Source organism: Trachemys scripta, chromosome 10, assembly GCF_013100865.1.
Source record: "Trachemys scripta elegans isolate TJP31775 chromosome 10, CAS_Tse_1.0, whole genome shotgun sequence".
Taxonomy (NCBI): Eukaryota; Metazoa; Chordata; order Testudines; family Emydidae; genus Trachemys; species Trachemys scripta.
This window is the reverse complement of record NC_048307.1, coordinates 67,969,636-67,993,671: the sequence shown is the minus strand read 5'-3', so window position 1 is coordinate 67,993,671 and position 24,036 is coordinate 67,969,636. Positions and strand designations below refer to the sequence as shown.

General features: G+C 44.9%; 1 protein-coding gene across 1 annotated transcript in view; it reads right to left on the bottom strand.

Moving 5' to 3' along the window:
* SH3GL3 (SH3 domain containing GRB2 like 3, endophilin A3) overlaps nucleotides 1–14,150 on the bottom strand; it is a 79,299-nt gene extending 65,149 nt beyond the window's left edge. Inside the window, exon 1 of the mRNA XM_034784690.1 lies at nucleotides 13,862–14,150. Within this exon, the coding sequence (XP_034640581.1) occupies nucleotides 13,862–13,906 (45 nt within the window). The 5' untranslated portion in view covers nucleotides 13,907–14,150. The remainder of the gene's footprint in view (nucleotides 1–13,861) is intronic.
* Between the last annotated feature and the right edge of the window lie 9,886 nt (nucleotides 14,151–24,036).

Genomic DNA, 24,036 nt, shown 5'->3' with positions numbered 1-24,036 from the left:
TCACACTTACCTCCACAGATCCAGTAATCAGGTCAGATACACCAAGAAATGTTATTTATAGCGAGATACTCAGATTCTACAGAATATGCTCACAAGGAGGAGGAGCAAAACAAATATTTGGAATAGGAAGGCACAGACACAGAGGGCTAATTCTGACTAGAGAAAGCATGCACTAGAGAAATTCACATTTCACTCTGTGTGTCTTCTGTTGCATTTTCCTCAGAAATTGAGATTTCTGCCCATTTATTTTTTCCTTGCCTAATTCAATAGCCTGAGTTTCCCAGTGATGATAACCTTCGCAATATTCCAGAGTATGTTTCCAAGCAACTGCAAGAAGTGGAGTTAGATTCTAACTGATCCTGGAACATCTTTAATTTGATGATAAAGTAGAGCATTACCCATTGAGTTCTTAGTCTCCAATATTCATCTGAACATGTGGCACTATTTTATTTGAATGACAGATTCATGCTGGATTACAAGGAACTCTTATAAAAGAGGCTACAATATCACTTAATATGAGTGCATTAGGATTAGTGACAGTATAGGGAATAGGAAACTAATTTATTTTGATGGTGCATTAAAATTAAGGCTTAAATAAAAATACTCCTCTTCCTCCCACTCAACCAAACACAGAAAGAAAATAGCCTTCAGATTCCTTTCAGTCAACTTTGTATTGATATTTTTTTAACCCTAAAGCTGCAAATCAACATCACTTGTGTTTCTATGCCTGTCTTTCCAACTACACACCATTAATTTAATAAGAAGGGGAAATGAAACGCTGAGGAGAGAGGCATGGAGATTCAGACTAGCATGAATGTAAATTACATAATAAGAGGGGCGAAGTTCCATTGAGTTGCAGCATTATAACTGACAGCAGATCTTGGCCATAGCATGTGTGTGTTGGGGCTGCAGGGAAGGGTGAGAAAAATGCCAATTTTTTGCTATTTTGTTTGGTTTTACTATATTTCATACTTTTTGCACAGCTATCTAGTTTGAATCAGCTAATGTTCTTAGTATTTTGCTTAGAAAATTATAGTAAGTGAGGAATATTTAGCTTTTGAAAGATCACAAAATGAGAAGCTAGCAAACTCTGTGCTGAGTAAATTCTGAGAGTCAGATTCTCTCCACGTTTACAACAACACACTTCTATTGACTTCTGTGGGATTTACACCACTGCAAATGGCAGCAAAATTTGACCTGTTTTCTTTTAAAATCTTATCATGACTTTCTTAGGAAGGGATTTCTAGATAGCAAAATGAAACTGCTAGCGCTGAAGTGGATGAAAAGTTCTAGGCTTTGATTAATAATTTACTTTACTCTTTACTGTGACAGAAGCCAGACTGAGAAGTGATATATCCTCTTCTGGAGATAGAAAACAAGTGCGTACTGGTGGCATTCTGTGACTTAGGAGACAGTGAGACCACCTTTCAAAGTTGTTTCTAATTCTACCAAAAGGAAAATAAAGAACAAGTATAGAATTGTGAATGGGAGCAACAACCTGAGACAGATCTCCTATATAATAAGATAGATTCTGGTTAATCGCTACCTGAAAATCCTAGCTCTTAAATTGTCACTTGACAGTAATAGAATCATTTTAAAATCAGAAATGTTAAAGGAAAGGGCCAAATTCATCCCTGCTGTAATTCTGATTAAATCAATGCAATGATACCAGCAACAAATTTGACCCAAATAAATTTATATGAAGGTCATACCCACAGTTTTATGCCAACCAGCAACTGCATGCAAAATTTAATGAAGGGGGGGGGGAAATATACTGAGTGATGGATTGTACCTTTCTACGCTGACCCAAATCCCATTTAAGTCAGAAGGCAGTATTTCTAACTGAAGGGCACTGGATTTGGAGTAAAGACACAATAAATCTAATACTGACTTTGCCACTGACATGCCATATGACCTTGAACAAGTCACTTCACTGCCATGTACCTAAATTTTCCCATCTCATAAAATGGGAACAATGATACTACCTTCCTTTGTAAAGCACTTTGAAATCTATGGAAGGAAAGGGCTAGTTAAGAACTATTATTATTATTAAGCATTGCTTATATTAGAGTTATAATATTCTATTTCATTAAGCTTCAACAAAGAGAAGAGGAAAATTTCCCTTCCTTTTGGCTATAAATCTCTAATACAAACATGTACACAAAGATCACGGGAACTGTCATTCATGGGAAAAAACCCTAGATTTCATATAAGGTCATAACCTCCATACTTAGTCACAGTTATACTCTTTTCCTAACTAGATTAATGTCACTACAGTGATAGCTCTTTTGTACATTTCATTAACCTAGGTACAATATAAAAAAATATACAGAAACAGAACTTATTCTCATCAGAGACTCAAAGCCCTGTTCTTTGGAAAGGCACCATGCAAGGCCAAGTTATTTTTGTGTTTCACTTACACTGCTGTTGATAATTGAGATACTTTAAGAAATTAAAGGATATATGCTCACATCAATGCATATGAGTAACTGATATTAACTTTAGTAAAAATGTGTATGATGATGAGAGAACAGGGCTGTATAGTGTAGAATTCAACATACAATGTGACAACGCTCAACAGTCCACTTTCTAGTAGGGCCTGTTAAAAGTGTTATTAAAAAAAAAAATGTATCTTGTGCCCTTCATCTCCCAATTTTCTAAATGTTAAACCATAAGAGATCTCCAGAAGTGGCTTCATTTCTGTGGTGTGTGTGCACGCATGAGATCCATTTATAAGAAGAATGGTACAGAATACGGAGTTATCCTGTCCTAATATACAAACATGAAAGTGGTATTAATAGAAGAATAATTTTAACAACACAATTACAAATCAAGACAGCAATTTTGTTACAAAAGGGGTGACGAGGAGACATATTTTCTAACTTCTCAGGTTTCTTATATGTTTATATGGAAGTTACAGAGGGGCCTGATTCATGGAACGCACAATAAGCAGATGGAATATATATTTCAACTTATTCTTCACTTTAGTTTTGTTTTTAAATTGCAACTCTGTCATGCCCTTGAACACACAGGGATCTCCCATTTATGTCAACAGGAATGGTGCATATAGATTGAGGCAGTAAGGGGCAGATTCTGATCTTGCTTACACTGTTAGCATAGCATATATGTTAGTAGGCATATGTACCAATAAAAGAAACTACCCTGAGTCACTGCAGATTTACCCCAGTGTAACTGAAAGCGGAATCAGTCCTTTTGTGTTTAAAATACTGCTTCTGGGCTAAATTCCGTATTGGTGTAACTGACAAGAGAATTTGGTTATGTTTAACAAATAAGTAATATTTAAGACAATAGATTCAAGTAGCATTTAGGTAGTGATGCAAACTAATAAATACAAGGACATTTAAAAGTGATACTGTTACTGTGTTTAACTGGTCTACTTGTCCTTAGTATTGCAGGTTCTCAAGAGAACATACTGTAATATATCACACAGTATGTTTTGCAGTGACTCAGACAATAATATGAGTTCAGAATGGAGTGTCAGCTTCAGCCTGGAGTTTCATTATGCTTGCATGACATGCTCCAATAAAGCAAGACAATTTTAAAAGGATACACAACATAAGGAAGACAGTTCCAGATCTGACTCTATTACAAAACAAATTTTCTCTACTGTAATGATTTTCTGAGAATCGTTTTTAAACACACACCTCCAAATTGCAGGCTGTGTCAATATTAGATTCTCAGCTCCCAGACTTGGTGACCCACCTACTGCAAGCCTTAGGAGTTCCATTTCTAGAAATCGTAAATGCATGTTTATATTACTACCACCTTCTGCTAGTTCATGACCTGTAAGGAGGCTGAAATGGTCACAACTGCTTCTCTTGGAGACATGCCCTTATGTGTGGGTTTCCTGGCATGGGGATTTCAACATCCTAGCACTCCTAAGTTTAGAGAGCAGGCAGTTTTTAGAAAATGTCTAGTCTAAAAAGATATTTGAAAACTGGGAATAAGCTTGCACAGACTTCAAATACTGTAATCATTTTCTAAAGCCCCTTCCATCTGGGGAATCACAATGCATTTTACATGTTTGAGTAAGAAAGCCCCACAATATTCCAGGGCAACTGATATTACTATCACCAGTTTACAAGTGTAGAAATTGAAACACAGAGAACTTAAGCAACATGTCCTCTATTACAGAGGTGGTACGTGACAATGCTGGGAATAGATTCCAGACTGGTTTTCACTTCTGTGATCAACCACGAGTTCATCTTTCTTTCCTTGTCCATCTTGACTGTAGCCCTTTTATTGTGCTCTGGTTGTGAGTGTTACTGATGTTTAAAGTTTTACATCCATTTCCTGCTGTGCAAATGAATGCCTTAAAGATTAGGGAGGCTTCCCCTCATCCCTCATTGTCCTGCCACCATAGACATATAAATTTGGCAAACATTTTGCTAACATGCTGGCTGTGCAGACTAAACATTTTTATGACAGGTGTAAGTAATTCTGTCTTGCTCAGGACTCATCCCATAGTATTTCAGTGTCTCAATGGTTAACAGATTTATCCTCACATCCTCACTACCTGTGTCTCCCTGTTTTACAGATGGGGAACTGAGATAGAGGATGATTACATCATTTGCTCAATGTTACATGGAAAGTTGTCACAGAGCTAGGAACTAAATCCATATTCTTCTTTGACAGGGTACTAAGACTTTTGGATAGGTCAAATATGAAGCAGTAGATGTGATATCTTGACTTTAGTAAAGCTTTTGATACTGTCTCACATGACCCTCTCATAAACAAACAATAGAAATATAGCCTCAGACAAACCTACTATATAAGGTGGGTGCACAAATGGTTTGAAAACTGTACACAGAGAGTAGTTATCAATAGTTCATAGTCAAGCTGGAAGGGCATATTCAAATGGTGTCCCACATGGATTTGTCTTGGGTCTGGTTCTATTCAATATCTTCATAAATAATTTGGGTAGTGGCATAGAGAGTACATTTATAAAGTTTGTGGATGATACCAAGCTGAGAAAGGTTGCCAGCACTTTGGATAACAGGATTAGAATTCAAAATGATCTTGACAAACTGGAGAAACAGTCTAAAATAAATAGGATGAAATTCAATAAGAACAAATGCAAAGTACTACACTTAGGAAGGAATAATTAATTTCACAAATACAAAATGGAAAATGATGCCTAGGAATGAGTACTGCAGAAAAGGATCTGGGGGTTATAGTGGATCACAAACTAAATGAGAGTCAGCAATGTAATACTGTTGCAAAACAAGCAAATACCATTCTGGGATGGACTAGCAGAAGTGTAAGCAAGACATGAGAAATAATTCTTCCACACTACTCAGCACTGATAAGGCTTCTACTGGAGTACTGTGTCCATTTCTGGGCACCATGCTTCAGGAACAATGTGGACAAATTGGAGAGCAAAAAAAAAATGAATCAAGGTCTCGAAGTTCATGACTTAAAAGGAGTGATTGAAAAAATTGGGTTTGTAAAGAAGAGAAGACTGGGGGCCGGGGGGGTGGAATGATAACAGTCTTCAAGTATTTAAAGGATTGTTATAAAGGGGAGGGTGATAGATTGTTCTCCTTAACCATTGAGAACAGGACAAGAAGTAATGGGTTTATATTGCAGTAAGGGAGATTTACGTTAGACATCAGGAAAACCTTCCTAACTGTAAGGGTAGTTAAAAAGAAACAAGTTACCTAGGGAGGTTGTGGAATCTCTATCCCTGGAAGTTTTAAAGAACAGGTTCAACAAACACCTGTCAGCAATGGTCTAGCTCAGTGTTTTCCAAACTTGGGACGCCGCTTGTGTAAGGAAAACCCCAGGCCGGTTTGTTTACCTGCCATGTCCGCAGGTTCGGCCGATCGCGGCTCCCATTGGCCGCAGTTCGCTGCTCCAGGCCAATGGGAGCTGCTGGAAGCGGCGCGGGCCGAGGGACGTACTGGCCACCGCTTTCAGCAGCTCCCATTGGCCTGGAGCAGCGAACCGCGGCCAGTCGGAGCCACGATCGGCCAGACCTGCGGACACGCAGGTAAACAAACCGGCCTGGGGTTTTCCCTACACAAGCGGCGTCCCAAGTTTGGGAAACACTGGACTATGTGATAAGAGTTGTGGTCACTTGGCACAATTATAAGTGTCATTCAGTCAAAACGAGTTTCTCTCTCAATTTCAATAGTGAGACTTAGGGTTTCTTTCACATATATTATTTGCCTCTTTTTGGTTTATCCAGGTACTACAGTCTCTGCTTCTGTTAATATTTATAAACTCTTATTAGGAGATACAAGGTCGGGGAGGTAATATCTTTTACTGAACCAACTTCTGTTGGTGAAAGAGACAAGAATTTTAGCTTACACAGAGATATTCTTCAAGTCTGGGAAATGTATTCAGAGTGTCACAGCTAAATATAAGGTGGACACTGGGTAATGCACAGGAATGGTTTATTTACTTAAGACTTTATGTATGCAGTGTTGTATCTATATTGGTCCCAGGATATTAGTTACAAGGTGGGTGAGATATCTATTATTTTATTCCTTTTACTTAGCATCACTTAACCTATGTTATGGAGTTCCGGGTGTAACCCAGACCAGTGAATCTCCACCTACCCTGTAACCTTGAGTGCTCCAAATGCTTTGCTACTGTAACTCTCTGCCTGGGACGTTCACAGGTAGCACCAAGTATGCAAGTCACACTCTGAGTGTCTGTGTATAACTGCAGCAACTCTGGCCCCAGAAGCCTGCCAGCAAAACATCAGTTGCACTCCCTGGTCTCTACCAGTCTCTTAGTTATTTCTTGCAGGGTGACCCCAATACACTCCCACTCCCAAATTTTCCCAGAAACTGTGTGCTCTGTAGTGTCCAGCCCTCTCCTAGACACTACAGAGAAATAAGAAGATTTGCTGGTTCCTCTAAAGCAGGGGTGGGCTGCATCTAACTCTGACGCCACTCCCCAGCTGGAGTGCTTGCCCCATTCCAGCACTCCAGCTGGGGAGTGGGGTCAGGGGCTTGCCCCACTCTGTGTGGCTCCCGGAAGCAGAAGCATGTCCCCCCTCCAGCTCCTACGTGTAGGGGCAGCCAGGGGGCTCCGTATGCGGCCCCCACCCCAAGCGCTGCCCCTGCAGCTCCCATTGGCCAGGAACTACGGCCAATGGGAGCTGCGGGGTGGCACCTGAGGACAGGGCAGGCTGCAGAGCCGCCTGGCCGTGCCTCCGCATAGGAGCCGGAGGAAGACATGCCGCTGCTTCTGGGAGCTGCTTGGGGTAAGTACCACCCAGAGCCTTCACCCCTGACCCCCTCCCACATCCCAAACCCCAGCCCCGGCCCTGATCCCCCTCCCACTCTCCAAACCCCTCAGTCCCAGCCCAGAGCACCCTCCTGCACCCCCAACCTCTCATCCCCAGAGCCCACACCCCCAGCTGGAGCCCTCACCCCCCACACACACACACCCCAACCTCCTGCCCCATCCCAGAGCCCCCTCCTGCAGCCTGAACTCCTCATTTCTGGCCCCACCCCAGAGCCTGCACCCCCAGCCAGAGCCAGCACCCCAGCCCCCAATTTCAGGAGCATTCATGGCCCGCCATACAATTTCCATACCCAGATATGGCCTTCGGGCCAAAAAGTTTGCCCACCCTGTTCTAAAGATACACAAACACATCACAGGTTATTAATTTAACTGGGGTAAATACACCCTTCCATTTAAACATGGCACTGAGTTAGTTTATAGTAAAAATAAAACAAATTGATTAACATCGGGACATTGACAACCTATGTCAGCCCTGATATAAATAAAGATATAACAGGTGGGAGTGTTACACGCAGGCTAATGTCATCCACCTTTGACATATACACATTAAAGAAAGAGGGGGAAAAAGACATACAGAGACACATTCTCCCGTAAGGAAGTAACTAAGATCTTGATTCCGATCATATTTACATTAGAGTTACTCCTGACTTAGTTCACTTAAATCAGTGTAATTAGAACAATGTCAAAGAGATCAGCCTCTGGCCAGAAAGCAGGCATTGCTGAGAGCGAACAGTACAATCAATTCAAGGAGGCCTTCAAAAGCATTTGCTATAGATACATTACCTAGAGAGACTTCTGTGTCCTTAAGAGCATATAAGGAGACAAGGTCACAGGAGAATATTTGCTTTTACGTTGTTAGTTAAATCATCGTTAGTCTTTGGGTATCAATTGTTAACATCTCTGTTTCTCACAGAGAACTACTGCTATCTTTCAGAAGCCAATGCAAGGAATGTATTTGATAACTATTTAAGAAGAGTTGTTTGAGTAGGCTGTAAATACAGAAGCTGTTGTTGCATAAGGACTTCTGCACCAACCACAGGTTTTATATAGTATATTTTTTAAAAAGCCAAAAATGTATTGAGAGGTCAACTGAAAGCTCCCTCAGTCAGACACCATGGCATGAATTCTCAAAGGAGAATAAGGGCATAAGGCACTCAACTCCCACTGAGTGGTGCCCAGCCCCTTTGAAAATACCAGCTCATGTCTCCTTATATTCAGATACTGGGCCTTACACAGTTTTGGAGCTCAATAACTAATAATAGCTCCTAAGTGTTATAGTGCATGATGCCCCAACTCTGTTTACAGCTTTATTAAAAAACAGAAACATCTTTCTAAAAAACATTCCTAGCTTACAGCTGAAAATGAAATCCAACCACTATTTGGGTTAAATTACCACAAACATGTAACTGTGATATGAAAGAGGATTACAAAAGCAGTACCAAAAAGTCAGACAAACTTACTGTGGCAAAATGTTTTTGAGTTAAAAAACAGGAAACAAAAGCTACAAGTTTCAGAGTAGCAGCCGTGTTAGTCTGTATCCGCAAAAAGAACAGGAATACTTGTGGCACCTTAGAGACTAACAAATTTATTAGAGCATAAGCTTATGCTGTAGTCCACAAAAGCTTATGCTCTAATAAATTTGTTAGTCTCTAAGGTGCCACAAGTACTCCTGTTCTTTTTGCAGAGGCTACAAGAATGGTGGTAACAGACGGTAGACAAACTATTGATCAAAAGGAAAGTTCTCTGTGGGTTGCTTTTTTTAAATTTCAATTTGGAAATATATCAATAAACAGGAGAAAACCTGTGTTGTAAATGAGGCCCATAATAGAATTAATCAGCTCTCAGAAATATCCTGCTCTCAGAGCCAGTGATCAACCAATGAGAGTTATTTTGATGTTCCAGTGCTTCTATCTTGTGCTTCATTGGTTAAGTGTCTTATCAGTCAGAGGAGGTACATGGGAATGAGAATGCTCCTGACTCCAGTTTGCTTGCATAGTCTGTCTTTAAATTCAGCCTAAATAACATATATAATAAAGTCGTTGTTGCCTTTCTAGTTTTATTCAAGACTTTTAACTCTTCCACTACTAGGGTTGCCATATTCAAACATTTAAAAAAAAAGAGGACACTCCATGGGGTCCCAGTCCCGCCCCTGTCCCCGCCCCAACTCTGCCCCTTCCCCACCCCCGGCCCCGCCCCAACCCCATCCCTTCCCCGCCCCCATTCCAACCCCTTCTCCAAAGTCCCTGTCCCAACTCTGCCCCCTCCTCTGAGCACCCCGCATTCCCCCTCCTGCTCTGATCTTGGTTGGGGGTTGCTAAGTGCTTCCCTGCTCCCCACTTGCCCTGCAGCCCCTGCACCCCCCCCACCCCTGCAGTCTCTGCGCCCCCTGCCTGCCCTGCCCCTGCGCCCCCCAGCCCCTGCAGCCTCTATGCCCCTGCCTGCCCTGCTCCTCCTCGCCCTGCAGCCTCTGCACCCTCCCCCGCCTGCCCTGCTCTCCCGCTCACCCGGCAGCCTCTGCCTGGCAGGGGCTTCGGATGCTCAGCGACGACCGAGGCAGCGCGGGTCCCTGCAGCCCCAGCCGCACTCCCTGCCCCGTGCCGCAGCCTCCTTCCTGCCGCGCGGGATGAGGGGCCGCAGGAAGGGTCCCCCAGTAGCCGGGGAGTCCCTGCCCGCGAGGGAAGCCCAAGTCGCTGGCTGGGCCCGGCCTCCCCATGGTCCTGCGGGCTCAGCTGGGGCGCACGGTCCGCCTGGCCTCCGGGGGCAGCAGCAGCCCGTTCGCCGCCTTCTGCGGCTGCGCCCCCCCCTTCTCCCGCCCAAGCTCACTACAATGTAGCCGGGCGGCTGGGCTGCGCTGCGGACCTGACGGGTTGTGCTGGGGCTGGGCGGACCCTGGCTTATGCTGCCTCCCTGTTTCCCCGGACATGTCCGGCTTTTTGGCAATTCCCCCCGGATGGGGATTTGAGTACCAAAAAGCCGGACATGTCCGGGGAAATCCGGACCTATGGTAACCCTATCCACTACCAACCCCAAAAAGCTATAATGTATTTAAGGCCAAATTCTAACTTTACTTACACCATCTGAAACCAGAATGAAGTCAATGGGCTTGCACAGGATATAAGGTAGGGCAGAATTTGCCCCCTAGAAGATGAAATAGGCAAAAGTACAATTAATATAGCAATGAAGAGCTGAGTTCATGTAGTAAATAAAAGACAGACATTCTCATGGCTTTCTAACACTAACCATCAAAAATTACTACCCAACAGTGGGGCTGATGAAATGAGGGTCATTGTGGACTTGTACTTCTAAAGGAGGGGGGGAATACAAATGGGGCAAAACTTCAGGAAACAAACATTTATCATGAACTCAAAAATACAATTACAAATCCACAGGCAAGAGGATCTTTTAGTACCCTGACTAAAGAAGTAAGACCATGTCATCCTTAACTTTCTGTGAACTCCTTTAAAGCTGTAAAAACTGGCCACTTTTATTTAGGACCTTTAAAAACAAACAAAAAAAACAAAATTTACTTGATCACAAGTTTTGACAAATTACATTCACATTTAAGTCAGATCCATGTTATTCAAATATTCAATTCAAACGTTTGTGGTGTATAAGACATTTTGTAATTATGTTTTTTCCTGAAATTCAGAACTTGGAAGTAAAATTAATGGACAAGAAGCTTGTAGAAAGGTAATGTAAAAACTGCAACACAGAAAGAAAATGAAAAAGCGCTCTCTTTTTATAGAATGTAAGTTATATTTACGATAAATGGAGATGTATAATGATGAAATTCCAGGTTCAAGAGACTGGAACAGAGAGTTTTGGGTTATTCCAGCTGAACAGAATATCATACCTGTTGTAACAGGATAAGAATCTCTTGTAACATAAAATGCCTAAGAAATGCCAAGATCTCTGTATTTTCAACATGATTAATGCATTTGGTAAGTGTAGACTCTGATCTGACATGCTTCTTTCTTTAGATTTCTTGTCTTCAGGTTCTGTCAGTCTGTAAATGTTCTCATTTCTTTATCACATGCCTGGCATGATCCTCATTCCCCTTCAGAATTTCCTTGTCCTCCTCTGGGAAATTTGCCTGTTTCTGTCATCTGCCCCCATCCTCCTTTGGGAACATTGAGGCAAAGAATTAATTTCATTCCCCCCAAGCAATGCCTACCTCTTCTGTCAATAGTTATCCTTGACATCTCTTATTCATTCCATATACAGAGAAATACTTATGCCTCCTTCAGTGATCTCTTATTCTTTATGCACTTACAAATAAAAAGCCCTTATGAGCAATATTCCTTTCATACTCCACATTTGCTCGTCTTGTAATTATTATAAGTACACTCTCTGAATTTAATTCTATCATAATATTTCCAGTTGGCATAACCTCTTTATTGCACTGGCTTATTTTTTGCTCTCCTTGTTTGTCTGCTATAAATTAGTTTAAAGTATATGAGTATGTGTGTGGGGAGGATGGATTGCTGAGGGTTAGTCATATTAGTTAGATAGCACATACATTGTGACCATACATAAACTCCTAATTTCTCTTGTGTGTTTCCCATCTACTACTTTACCCTGTTCCATTTCACCCAATACTAGCTGCTGAATTCTTCCAAAATTTGTTCTAAAACAACTGCCTTGGATTTTTTTCAGCATTTTCGAGAACACAATGCAATATGTCTTCCTCACTCCCAGCCCACCCTGGAATTTCAGCTATACTAGTGCTTTTACTTAAGAATCATAGGTGTCTTGAGTCACTTTACTTCATACTATGGATTCAATCCTGCACCACAGAAAGAAATGAGAGCTTTGTCTTGACCACAATAGGAGCAAGATCAGGCTCTGGGTCATGATATGCTTTTTAAAATTTCCTGGTTATATGCTGTACTAAATATAGGTACTAAATACAGTGCAGTATCACCTCTCACTACATTTCTATTAGCTTGTTCTAGACATACACCACTTTGGTTTCTGTTAGCTCATTATCTCCCAGAGGATTGGGTAGATTGCAACACACTGTCACTAGCAATTTCTACACTATATGTTGCTTTTGTTGTGGTTACATCTCTAACTTCCTCAGCTATGGGGTTTTTGTTCTCTGTATTATGAAGGCACCATATTTAAGGTTGTATCATTTATCATCATAAGAGATCTTACACTCAAGGTGCACAACAAGCCCAAACTATCTGCAAGTTACCCCCTGAATATCTTTATCTAGGGATCTCCACATTTTGTCATGGGCATGATGAGAGTTGAGCAGAGCACGTAAATTCGTAACACTGTTTCATCCAAACATTAGTCAGATGCCTTGAAAAGACATTATTGCAAGGAAAGATAAGAACATGACTCCCTTCCAAACGTTTTTGACGTGTGTGCATTGTTCACAAACCATCAGATACTAGAAATAAAGACAACAAAACACAACAAAATGACAGCCACGCAATCAGGCAGTGAACCCTCATTTTCTCCATTCACAGCAAGAACAAGCAGAGCTTAACTAGACTCAACAAGTTACAGCTGATTTCAGTGTTACCATTATCATTAATAATAGCAAACAGAATTACATAGCTCTTGGGACTTAGAACAAACAAACCATCTAACCTACACAGGTGGCTGGTGCTCAGCATCTTCATTGAACAGATTTCTATATACTTCAGCTATAGAGAATGGCTGCTGAAACTATCAGCAAAAATACATTCTTTTCATGTCAGCTCATGATACACGGCAATCAATTCACCTGCTACCAAAGAGGGTTTCATATCCTGGAGAAAATCAGCAAAAGTGTGTAAGAGAGTCACATGACATAAAGAGGGTAGAAAATAGGAGAGGAAAGGATCATGGTAAAAGATGAACCACGGAGAGGGGAAGAGGAGAAGTGGCAATTCCTTGGAAGCTGAGAGTGGTAAAGTCACCTAGAAATGGATGATAGCATGTGACACCTAGAAAAGGGAGAAACTCCTTGGAAGGGTTGGTAACCCCTATAAAACAAGAGAGTGACATCCCAGAATGGAAGAGTAAAACCAGGAGAATAACAGGGTAGGCCCCCAGCTGCCTAATAAAGGGGCAATATGTGAAGGGATATGATGTAACTAATAGCTTGGATGAAAGAGACCTGTGTACAGCACCTAGCACATCCTTGATTGTTTTGTGGCTCTGCACCAATTAATTAACATTAATAATAACGTTGGAAGGGGGGCAGATAATGTCCTGGGTGGGTGTGGGGGGGAATCCTGCCTCAGAAACGGCAGATTCAAGGGGGTCATCCTCCTGGAAGGTATTGGGTGAATAAAGGGATAAATCCCGGGGTACAAGGGGGTAATAAGAATAGTTTGACAACTCTCTCCCTGGAAGGGGAGGGATTGGAGGTAACACCCCGGGTGAGTGGGTAACCACCCCCAGCAGGGAAGGGTTTAAATGTATGTAACCCTGTATGGGAGGGGGTAATCCTTGTAGCTGGACAGAGAAGGTGAAGGGAAACCCCTGCGTGAGAGGGGGTAATTGCCCGCAGGGGTAACCCTTGAATGCCAGGCAGCGGGGGCACTGCCATTCCACCCGCCCCAGGGCCCGCTTCTCTTACCTGGCTGGCTTTGTGGAACTGCTTCTTCAGCCCCGCCACAGACATCCTGTCCCCGCGGCGCCCCCTCCTCCGGGCTCAGCAGCCGCTCCCAGGAGCCTGCACCGCAGCGAACAATAGGCGGTTCCTAGCGCTGCCCAGGCCGAGCGCCCGGTCAGTCCCTTCCCGGCTGTTAGGGCCAGCCCGGCCGCTGGCTGTGTCACGGGCACACACAGCGCTGGAACCCCGCGCGGGTGGAAACATCGCCTTCCAAACGGGCTCCACTGCTGCCAGCCCATTGGCCCCCGGCGAAGTCTATGTAAATGAGAGAGCCACAGCTGTCTGCCGATTGGGGAATCAGATAACGCCCACGCTACAGTGTTGCATAGAGACGGTAGAAGGAGGGAGCGAAGAGGTTCCAGCAACTCTGGAGGGAGGGAGCGTTGAGTCGGCCGGAGAGGTCCCTGCCAGGCTGCTACCAGCCCGAGAACACACACAAGAACCTCAGAATGCAGGCAGGGGCATCATTCCCACGCTGTACACTTCGCCAAGCACCTGGAGCCGCCTATCCCTTTATCCATGTGTCTAGCCAGCTCCCTACTCAGTTTCCTTTTCAGTCTCTCAACCTCTCTGTCTAATCTTGCTCTTTCCTGATCTCGCCTCATCGCTAGCCAGTTACTCTGTCCAGTCAAGCTCATGCACTCTCCCACATCTTGTTATTTATTGTAGCACCTGGGAGTCCTAGTCATGGACCAGGACCCCAGTGCGCTAGGCGCTGTACAAACACAACAAAAAGACGGTCCCTGCGCCAAAGCCTTTAAAAACTAAGTATAAGACAAGAGACTGCAGGTGGGGACAGAAAAACAGTTGGGGGATTGCAAGGAAATAATGAGACACTATTGGTCAACATGATAGGTTGTACACCAGCAGCCTTATCTTATTTTTCTCATATTTATATTTCATCTAATCTTTGTTATCTAATTTCTCTCTCTCTCTTCTTCATTTACCCAACTTCAGACACCCCAAGACCTGCTTGCCTATCTATCTACACTACACCTATGTCATTCATATAGTGCATTTCACTGTTGTGTTTTGCACAGGATTTTCATAGAATCATAGGACTGGAAGGGACCTCGAGAGGTCATCTAGTCCAGTCCCCTGTATTCATGGCAGGACTTAGGGCATGTCTACACTCCCCTGAGCGCTGTAAGTTTCAGCGCTGTAACGTGTCAGTATAGACAGTGCACCAGCGCTGGGAGCTACGCCCCTCGTGGAGGTGGGTTTTTTAGAGCGCTGGGAGAGCTCCCTCCCAGCGCTGTGCCGTGACTACAGAAGCCACGTTAATGCACTGCCACGGCAGCGCTTTAATGTTGCCAGTGTAGACAAGTCCTAAGTATTATCTAGACCAGTGTTTCTCAAACTTCTGTACTGGTGATCCCTTTCACATAGCAAGCCTCTGAGTGCGACCCCCTTTATAAATCAAAAACACTTGTTTATATATTTAACACCATTATAAATGCTGGAGGCAAAGCAGGGTTTAGGGTGGAGGCTGACAGCTCGCAACCCCCCATGTAATAACCTCATGACCCCTTGAGGTGTCCTGACCCCTAGTTTGAGAACCCCTGATCTAGACCATCCCTGACAGGTGTTTGTCCAACCTGCTCTTAAAAATCTCCAATGGTGGAGATTCCACAACCTCCCTAGGCAATTTATTCCAGTGCTTAACCACTCTGACAGTTAGAAAGTTTTTCCCAATGTCCAACCTAAACCTCCCTTGCTGCAATTTAAGCCCATTGCTTCTTGTCCTATCCTCAGAGGTTAAGAACAATTTTTCTCCCTCCTCCTTGTAACAACCTTTTATGTACTTGAAAACTGTTATCATGTCCCCTCTGTCTTCTCTTTTCCAGACTAAACAAACCCAGTTTTTTCAATCTTCCCTCATAGGTCATGTTTTCCAGACCTTTAGTCATTTTTGTTGCTCTTCTCTGGACTTTCTCCAATTTGTCCACATCTTTCCTGAAATGTGGTGCCCAGAACTGGACCCATACTCCAGTTGAGGCCTAATCAGTGCAGAGCAGAGCGGAAGAATTACTTCTCGTGTCTTGCTTACAACTCCTGCTAATATATCCCAGAATGATGTTCACTTTTTTTGCAACAGTGTTACACTGTTGACTCGTATTTAGCATGTGGTCCACTATGACCCCAGATCCCTTTCTGCAGTATTCCTTCTTAGGCAGTCATTTCCCATTTTGTATGTGTGCAACTGATTGTTCCTTCCCAAGTGGAGTACTTTGCGTTTGTCCTTATTGAATTTCATCCTATTTACTTCAGACCACTTCTCCAGTTTGTCCAGATCATTTTGATTGCTACAAGGAACTTGGAAGATATGAATACAGTAAAGAAGAGGCAAGGCAATTCCAAAGTGTTTTTAACTGATTTGGTTAATAATAATGATCAAGGGATGGGACAGCAGCAAAACCCCACACCTGAACTCACCCAAATTTCAAATTCCAAACTCAGGGATCCAAATTTTGCAAATCAGGCTATTTGTGTTGTAGCCAAAAAGAAAATTTCTGTTCCAAATTCAATATATTCAAAATTCACCTCCTTTAATAATAACAGAAATGACTAGTAACACTAATAGTAATAATACTATTCTTTAATTGAGCAGTACCACTGGCAAAGGAATAATTTGGTGGGGTCTGACTCATGATTCTTGAATGCTTGGGATGGGCAGTGCTGACTGTAGTACTGTTAGGGTGACCAGATCACCTAGGTCAAATATTGGGGGGCGGGGGGCTAGGTGCGGGGGGTGGGGGGCAGGGCAAAAAAAAAAAGGTGGCACAGCAAAAAAAAAAAAATAAAAGCAATCCCCCCCCCCCTTCCTCCCTCCACAAGCGCTGGAGGGAGGCCCTGGAGATGCGGGGGGGCGTGGGGCCGGGGTGAATGAGAGTCCGGCCTGGCCCCAAGCGCAGGCAGGACTCAGTCGGGTGGTACCTGGAGGGAGAGGAGGGGGGCGGCCCGCGGGGCCAGGCGGTGACTGTTCTCCCCACCTGGGCAGCGGGACTCGGAAGCAGCCGCTGCTGCAGTTCCCACTGCCGCGGGGGGAGGAAGCGGCCGATGGCCAAGCTCGGCGGCTGCGGCTCTGGCACCCAGGCCCGAACCCCTTGAGCCCAGGCCTGTTGTGGGGACCCAGAGCGCACACGCTACGCCCAGCCCCTGGCCAGTCGTGTCTGGGCTGGCTGCCCAGCTGGTGCAATCCCGTGGCAGCCCCGGGGCGGAGGCATCGGCAGCCCAGCCCCATTCGTTCCCCTGCGGGACCTGAGCGGGATGAGGGGGCTGGAGCCTGCTGCCCCCACTCTGGGGCCGCCCGCGGGATTGCACCAGCTGGGCAGCCAGCCCAGAACTGGCTAGGGGCTGGGCGCAGCGTGCGCGCTGCTGGGTCCCCACAGTAGGCCTGGGCTCAGGGGGTTCTGGCCCGGGCGCCAGAGCCGCAGCCGCCGAACGCCATAGCCGCTTCCTCCGGCCGCAGCAGTGGGAGCTGCAGCAGCGACTGCTCCCGAGTCCCGCTGCCCGGGGGGGAGAATAGCTGCCGCCTGGCCCCGCAGGCCACCCCACTCCTCTCCCTCCAGTATCGCCCGACTGAGTCCTGCCTGCGCTTGGGGCCAGGCAGGACTTTCACTCGCCCCGGCCCCACGCTCCCTCTGCGTCTCCGGGGCCTCCCTCCAGCGCTTGTGGAGGGAGGAGGAATGGCGAGCCTGGGGAAGAGGCGGGGATTTGGGGAGGGAACCAATGGGGGAAGGAGGGGACAGAGTTGGGGTAGGGGTGGGCGCGATCACTTCCGGGCTCTGGAGCATTTGCTTGTTTGTCCAGTGTCCCGACCTAACATTGGTCGGGACGCGGGACAAACAAGCAAATATCGGGACAGTCCAGATAAAATCAGGACGTCTGGTCACCCTAAGTACTGTCCATCTAAAGACTTCAAAAATCACGAGTCAGGTCCCCCCAAATCACGAGACTGTCTTAAAAGGCATGAGATTTAAATATTATTTTTTCAGAGGGGAGGGCCTAATTTTCTTTGAGGTGTTTGAACCTTTGGGGGAAACCACTCACCCCCAAAGTGTGTGTATTTCAAGGTATTTCAAAGTTCAATCTGAAACATACACACAAAGATGTCAAATGAAGGGATCCAGTTGGATGCTGAATGGGACTCTTCTTCTCTTAGCCATTAGAATGGGGCAGTTGCCATTCTACCCTCTCCAGCCTCCTCCCTTATCGCTATCCTGTCTCCTTCACCCAATTTCCTCACCCATTACTTTCCTTGCTCTCCTGTAGTCAGTCCCCTGTCCCCAGCTCAGCTCCTACAATCACTCCCCCCACATTTTTGCTCTGCCAACCTTTATTCCCCCAGTCTTCTCCTAATTTGAACTTTTTATTAGGACAAAGTTACAATAAAATGTTAATATACTACACCATATATTACGTATTAAGGACCAGGTTGATATTTAAAGAACCTGGCTAAAGATATTGCCTTGTTGCCTGGGGAGCCCTCCTCCTCTGAGTATGCTAAAAAATGTAAATACCTATCCTCTTTTTTCCTGATCTTCAATCTCCCTCTTGCACCCAACATTCACCTTCATTCCACTCTGTCTCTCTCTGCTCCTATTCAGACTCTCTCTCAAATCCTACATTCTCATCCGCTGCCCCTGTAATCAGTGTTGCCAACTCTTATGATTTTATTGCAAGGCTCTTGATATTTCGAGCAGGAGATTCCCTGCTGAAGAAGTCGTGAACGTTAATTCTTGGCATGACTGGGGAGCTCGTTTGTCTCTCTGGGTATTTTTTTAAGCTCGTTTGAAGTTTACAGTATGGTCTGTTGGGGATTGTGTGTTCGGAGATGGTTTGGGAGTAGTCGCCAAGGGCCTACTAACTGCTAGCTGAGTGGGTGCTAGCGAGGTTCCAGCCTCCTCTCCTTTGATCCTCACCTCTGGTGACATTTGCCCCAACATTCTTCATCCCCACCCTCTCCATCCCCTCCACCCTCTGCTCCTGAGGGAATTCTGTGCCAAAAATATAAAAATTCTGCGCACAATATTTTAAAATTCTGCAAATGTTATTTGTCAATAAATAAATGTGGAGACTCCAGCATGGCAGTGGGGAGCACAGGACACTGGCTGCACAGAAGTGGGAGATTCCCCTGCAGCCCTCCCCACCACCCCAAGGACATGGACTTGGCCTTGAGGCTGCACCTGACGCTGACATAGCGCAAGGGCCAGGCCTGCCCCAGAAACACTCCAGGACCCTTCCCCTCCACACCAGTTGCACCAGGTGAGGGGCAGGCAGGTTCAGCCCAGCAGGATCCAAGTGTGGAGGGACTTAGTGTGGAGGCATCCAGGTGTGGAGTGAGAGGGTTCTGTGTGGGGCAATCTGTGTGCAGGCAGCTCAGTGGGGGGTCCGGGTGCAGGGGGATCTGGATGCACAGAGGCTTTTTGGGGGGTTGCAGGTGCAAGGGCAATGGGACTCTGCAGAGGGGTCCAGCTGAAGGTGACTAGGGCTCAGCAGGGGGGTCTGAATGTGGGGGGATGGAGCTCAGCAGGGAGGTCTGGTTGTGGGGGACTCGGTGGGGTGGGTCTGGGTGCAGTGGGGCTTGGTGGGATGGGAGATCGAGTGCGGGAGGCTCAGCGAGGGGTGATCTGAGTTCAGGGGGGGTCTGGATACCGGGGGAGGGTGCTCGGTGGGGGGCTCTGGGTATGGGAGTATCCAGATGCACAGGTGGCGGGCAGGGGGAGTAGCTCCCCTCACAGTGATCCTTCCCACCGCAGCTGAGGAGCAATGGGGCAGGAAGGGGGGAGGGTGCAGAGATTCCTGCAGCTGTGGGAGGTTTCTGGGGGTGGGTCTGCCCTGACCCCAGCCGCTCCTTGCAGGGAGAGAGGAAGTCCTGTCCTCCCTCCCACCCCCAGCCCAGCCAGGACTAGCAGCTGGGCCCAGCGTCCTGAGCCACCAGCAGGGGCATCCTAAGCCCCGCTCCCCACTGTGATTTACCTCTCCGCCAGCTGCTCTGGGTGTCTGAAACGATGCGCCCGCTCTGCTGGGGAGAGGCGCGTGATCACTCTTGCGGCTTCCCTTTGCTTCCCCGTCAGAAAGTCATTTTTCTGTGGGGAAGCAAAAAATCTGCAGGGGATATGAATTTTGTGCACGCACAGTGGTGCAGAATTCCCCCAGAAGTAACACTCCTCGTGCCACCTTCCTAACCTGAAGTCCATCCCCCTCTCTTACTCTCTTCCCTTCTCTTGTCTCTGGTCCATTCACAATCTCTTCATATGTCACTCTCTCCAGCTCCTGGCTCTCTTAGAGAACTAGATCCCTTCATTTGACACTGCCTCTGCAGCTGCCCCCTCTCTTATGGAAGCCTCTCCTTTCACACTGCCCTCCCAGATCAGACCCTGGTGGGGCAGTTGGGCTTCTCCTCTCATGTCCCTGCTGTTTGCAGCCCCAGTCCTCTTGCTTCCTATTATCTCCTCTTTTGAGCAGCACTGCATCCAACACTTCTCTCCTCTCCCCCTCCATGTTCCTGTCATCTACCATCCACCCAACATCTTCTCATCAGCCTTTCTCTCTGATTTCAATACATGGTTCTCCCTCCTCCCCTCTTCACAGTCTCCCACGCTCATCCTCAGTGACTCCAGCTTCCATGTCGATGACCCATCTGTCCCCCTAGCTGCACACTTCCTCACCCTCAGACCTTCATTTGACCTGCAGGCTTGCTTCAAATGTCCCACTCACCGATAGGGCTGTTCACTTGACTTTGCCTTCATGGAGCTCTGCTCTCTTTCTGATATCTCTGTTGTTGAGTTCCCCCATCACCAGGTCTCTTTCAGCATTGCCCATTAGCCCCCTTTGCCCTGTCACTCAGCCTTTCTGTGCCTTCTCATCTGCCCTCAGGCCTCTCCTCCGTGCTCTTTCTTCCATTGATACAGTTGTTGAATTCTCTCCATGCTTCAGTCTCTTCCATCCTTGACTCTTTTGCCCCTCTCTCCTATGGCAAGGTCCACCCTGTCAATACCCAGTTCTTATTCACTCCCAAAATCTGCTTTATCTGGTCCTGCTCTCATGCTACAGTGTCTCTGGTGAAATGCCCATGACCAGACTGACTTCCTCCACTACAAATTTGTTCTGTTCTTCTTCAGTTCTTGATCTCTTCCAAGATAAACAACTCTACTTCTCCAACTTAATTGAATCCCTGCAATCCCAGCTGCCTTTTTACCACTTTTGACCCACTCCTCAAACCTTCCTCCATTTCTCTCTCTACATAATATCACACAAATTTCATCCAAGAGAAAACTGACAAAATATGACATGACACCCTTCTCCTTGGATTGCCTTCTCTCCCTCTTCCGCCCCCCCCACACTCTCTCCAGTTGTAGTTTGGGTGACTAATGCCCCTTTGGCCTGCTAAACCCAGGGTTGTGAGGTCAATCCTTCAGGGGGCCACTTAGGGATCTAGGGCAAAAGCAGTACTTGGTCCTGCTACTGAAGGCAGGGGGCTGGACTTGATGACCTCAGGGTCCCTTCCAGTTCTAGGAGATAGGATATCTCCATTAATTTAAAAAAAAAATCCCTATAGGCCAGGCTCCCTCACTAAACTACATCTCCCAAGATGCACCTGCAGTCATGTGAGTCCCATAATGTACCATGTGGCTCAGTCAGAGGGAAGACTATTTTGCATCATGGAAGATGTAGTCCAGCCAGGGAGGACAGTCCATAGAGGAGAATGGAGCATCATGTATCCAAACTACAATTCCATGAGGTACTGCAGCAGTTTAGGAAGAGGCAGCTTAATGTTGAACTGACTCAAAATGTCATTTCAAAACACTGAACTCAACCATTTTGATTCAACAATACCCAAAAGTTTCATTTTCTGATTGAAAATTCCAAAATGAAACATTTCACCTTTTCCAAACTGAATTTTTTGTTTTTGTTTAATTTTTCATTCCATAAAAATGTTAGTACATGAACTTTTCATCCCGCTTTTGGACACAAATAAATGTTGAAATATTGGAATTTTCCACCGGATGAAAATTCTGATTTTTGCTCAACGTTATTAAGTAGCCTAGTGTTAAAAGTTCCTTCTAAAAATAACATTATTAATTGAAAATGGTGACTGGACTAAGGCAAGTGTTCTAATACAGTGTTTCTCAAACTGGGGTCGCCGCTTGTGTAGGGAAAGCCCCTGGCGGGCCGGGCCGGTTTGTTTACCTGCCGCATCCACAGGTGCGGCTCCCACTAGCTGCGGTTTGCTGCTCCAGGGCCAATGGGAGCTGCTGGAAGCAGCGCGGGCCAAGAGACGTACTGGCTGCCGCTTCCAGCAGCTCCCATTGGCCTGCAGCGGCGAACTGCACCCAGTAGGTGCCACGATCGGCTGGACCTGCGGACGCGGCAGGTAAACAAACCAGCCCGGCCCGCCAGGGGCTTTCCCTACATAGGCGGCGACCCCAGTTTGAGAAACACTGTTAACAGAAACCATCTTCATTCATTTGAATGCAAAAATAATTTGTACATTGGTACACATAACATATCTTAAACCTATACAAATCAATCAGAAGCAAATAAGTGCAGGGATACAATAAAGATTAATCTGCTCTTACCTTATATTACTACTCAGGAAAAGTAATACATATACAGTACCTTTTTAGTAATAATGATCTGTTCAGGTTTGTCAGTAATAGGTTTGCAACCAGCAGAGGTTTGAATAAAGATCTTTTGGGGGAATGTGTTTAGAGATTTTTTCTTAATTGAAAAGGATAAAATATTAAACATTTTGGCTTAACCACACTCACAAAAATACATGCTCAATTTTCTTTCAGTTGGCTTCAATTCATACTATGGGATGCAGGGTTAAAATCATTCTTGTGACAGACAGCACCTTATATAATATAAATTCAACTTAATGTGACATGGAAACATCTTTTACCCGTAATGCTGATGAAAGTAAATTGGATATCTGCATGCCCTGGATGTTTTAAACATTCTTGCATCTTGGTAGGAGTTTGTGAATATTCACACGTGCCTAGTTTTAACAAGTTTTACAGCATGGACATTGTTTTCCTTTCAGTGTAATTTAATAGGTCTTTTGGGAGCTGCCATGTTTGAACATCTGGGAATCACACATGTTATCTGTTGATCATTGAGGCAACAGGAAAGACCTGATAGGTCGCAGATGTTAAATATGGCAACAGTCCATAGACCCACTAGATCACTAAAGGGAACAACTAGATTTTCATTAGGCTTAATTGACTGGATCAAGTTCAAATAAGCAACACAAGCAAAAGAAAGACCTCTTTGTGACAATGGTGGAGATTACTGGGGTTTGTGAATTATTCAAAAATGTGTGGATTTAGGGGAGCAAAATGACCTTACTGAAGCACTTTTACTATCAAATCTTTACAGTGAGATAAGAACAATTTTAGAGGTCCCTGCTTAATAGAAATGGTGATAGGGTCTGTCTGCTAGTGGATAATTCTGCCACTCCTTACAACATGAAAAAAAGAAATACATTAAGTTGCTGTGCACATAACATTAACCACTGTAGTTAACTGTGTAAATTATATTATGTTAGAGACTGTATTTTTCTTCCAGATGCTTTTCTGAATAGTTATACACACAGATGTGCAAAGAAGAAATGGCATTTAGTAAACTATTAATGCCACCTTCTGGCTTTACAGAGAAATGTGTTTTTTGTTGTTTTTTTAAAGTCTGGAAGAAAACATAGGGCCTTCATCCAAAAGTTACCAGATATCCTTTTAAATTTAATTAAAATTATAAAATTGGTAAAATTATATTTCACAAAAGTTTAATGTCCAAATTTCTATGCATTTTCTAGCTTGCTAGTTGAAATTTAAAGGTCCAAACATATTTACTTTCTTAAGGAAATGGGATAGTTTTAAAAATAAACACACCTGACATTGACTTTTTATAGAAACAACCTGGAACTATTGCAGTGTGTCCTTTAAAGTTACAGCTGAATCAACACTATGGGTGAAATCCTGGCACAACTGATGTCAATAGGAATTTTGCCATTGACTTCAATGGGGCCAAGATTCACCCTCTAAATTTAGAGAGTTGCACTTGTGCATTGAGATTGGGATTTTCAAAGGGCCTTAAAGGAGTTGGGTACCCAAATCCTATTGCAATTCAATAGG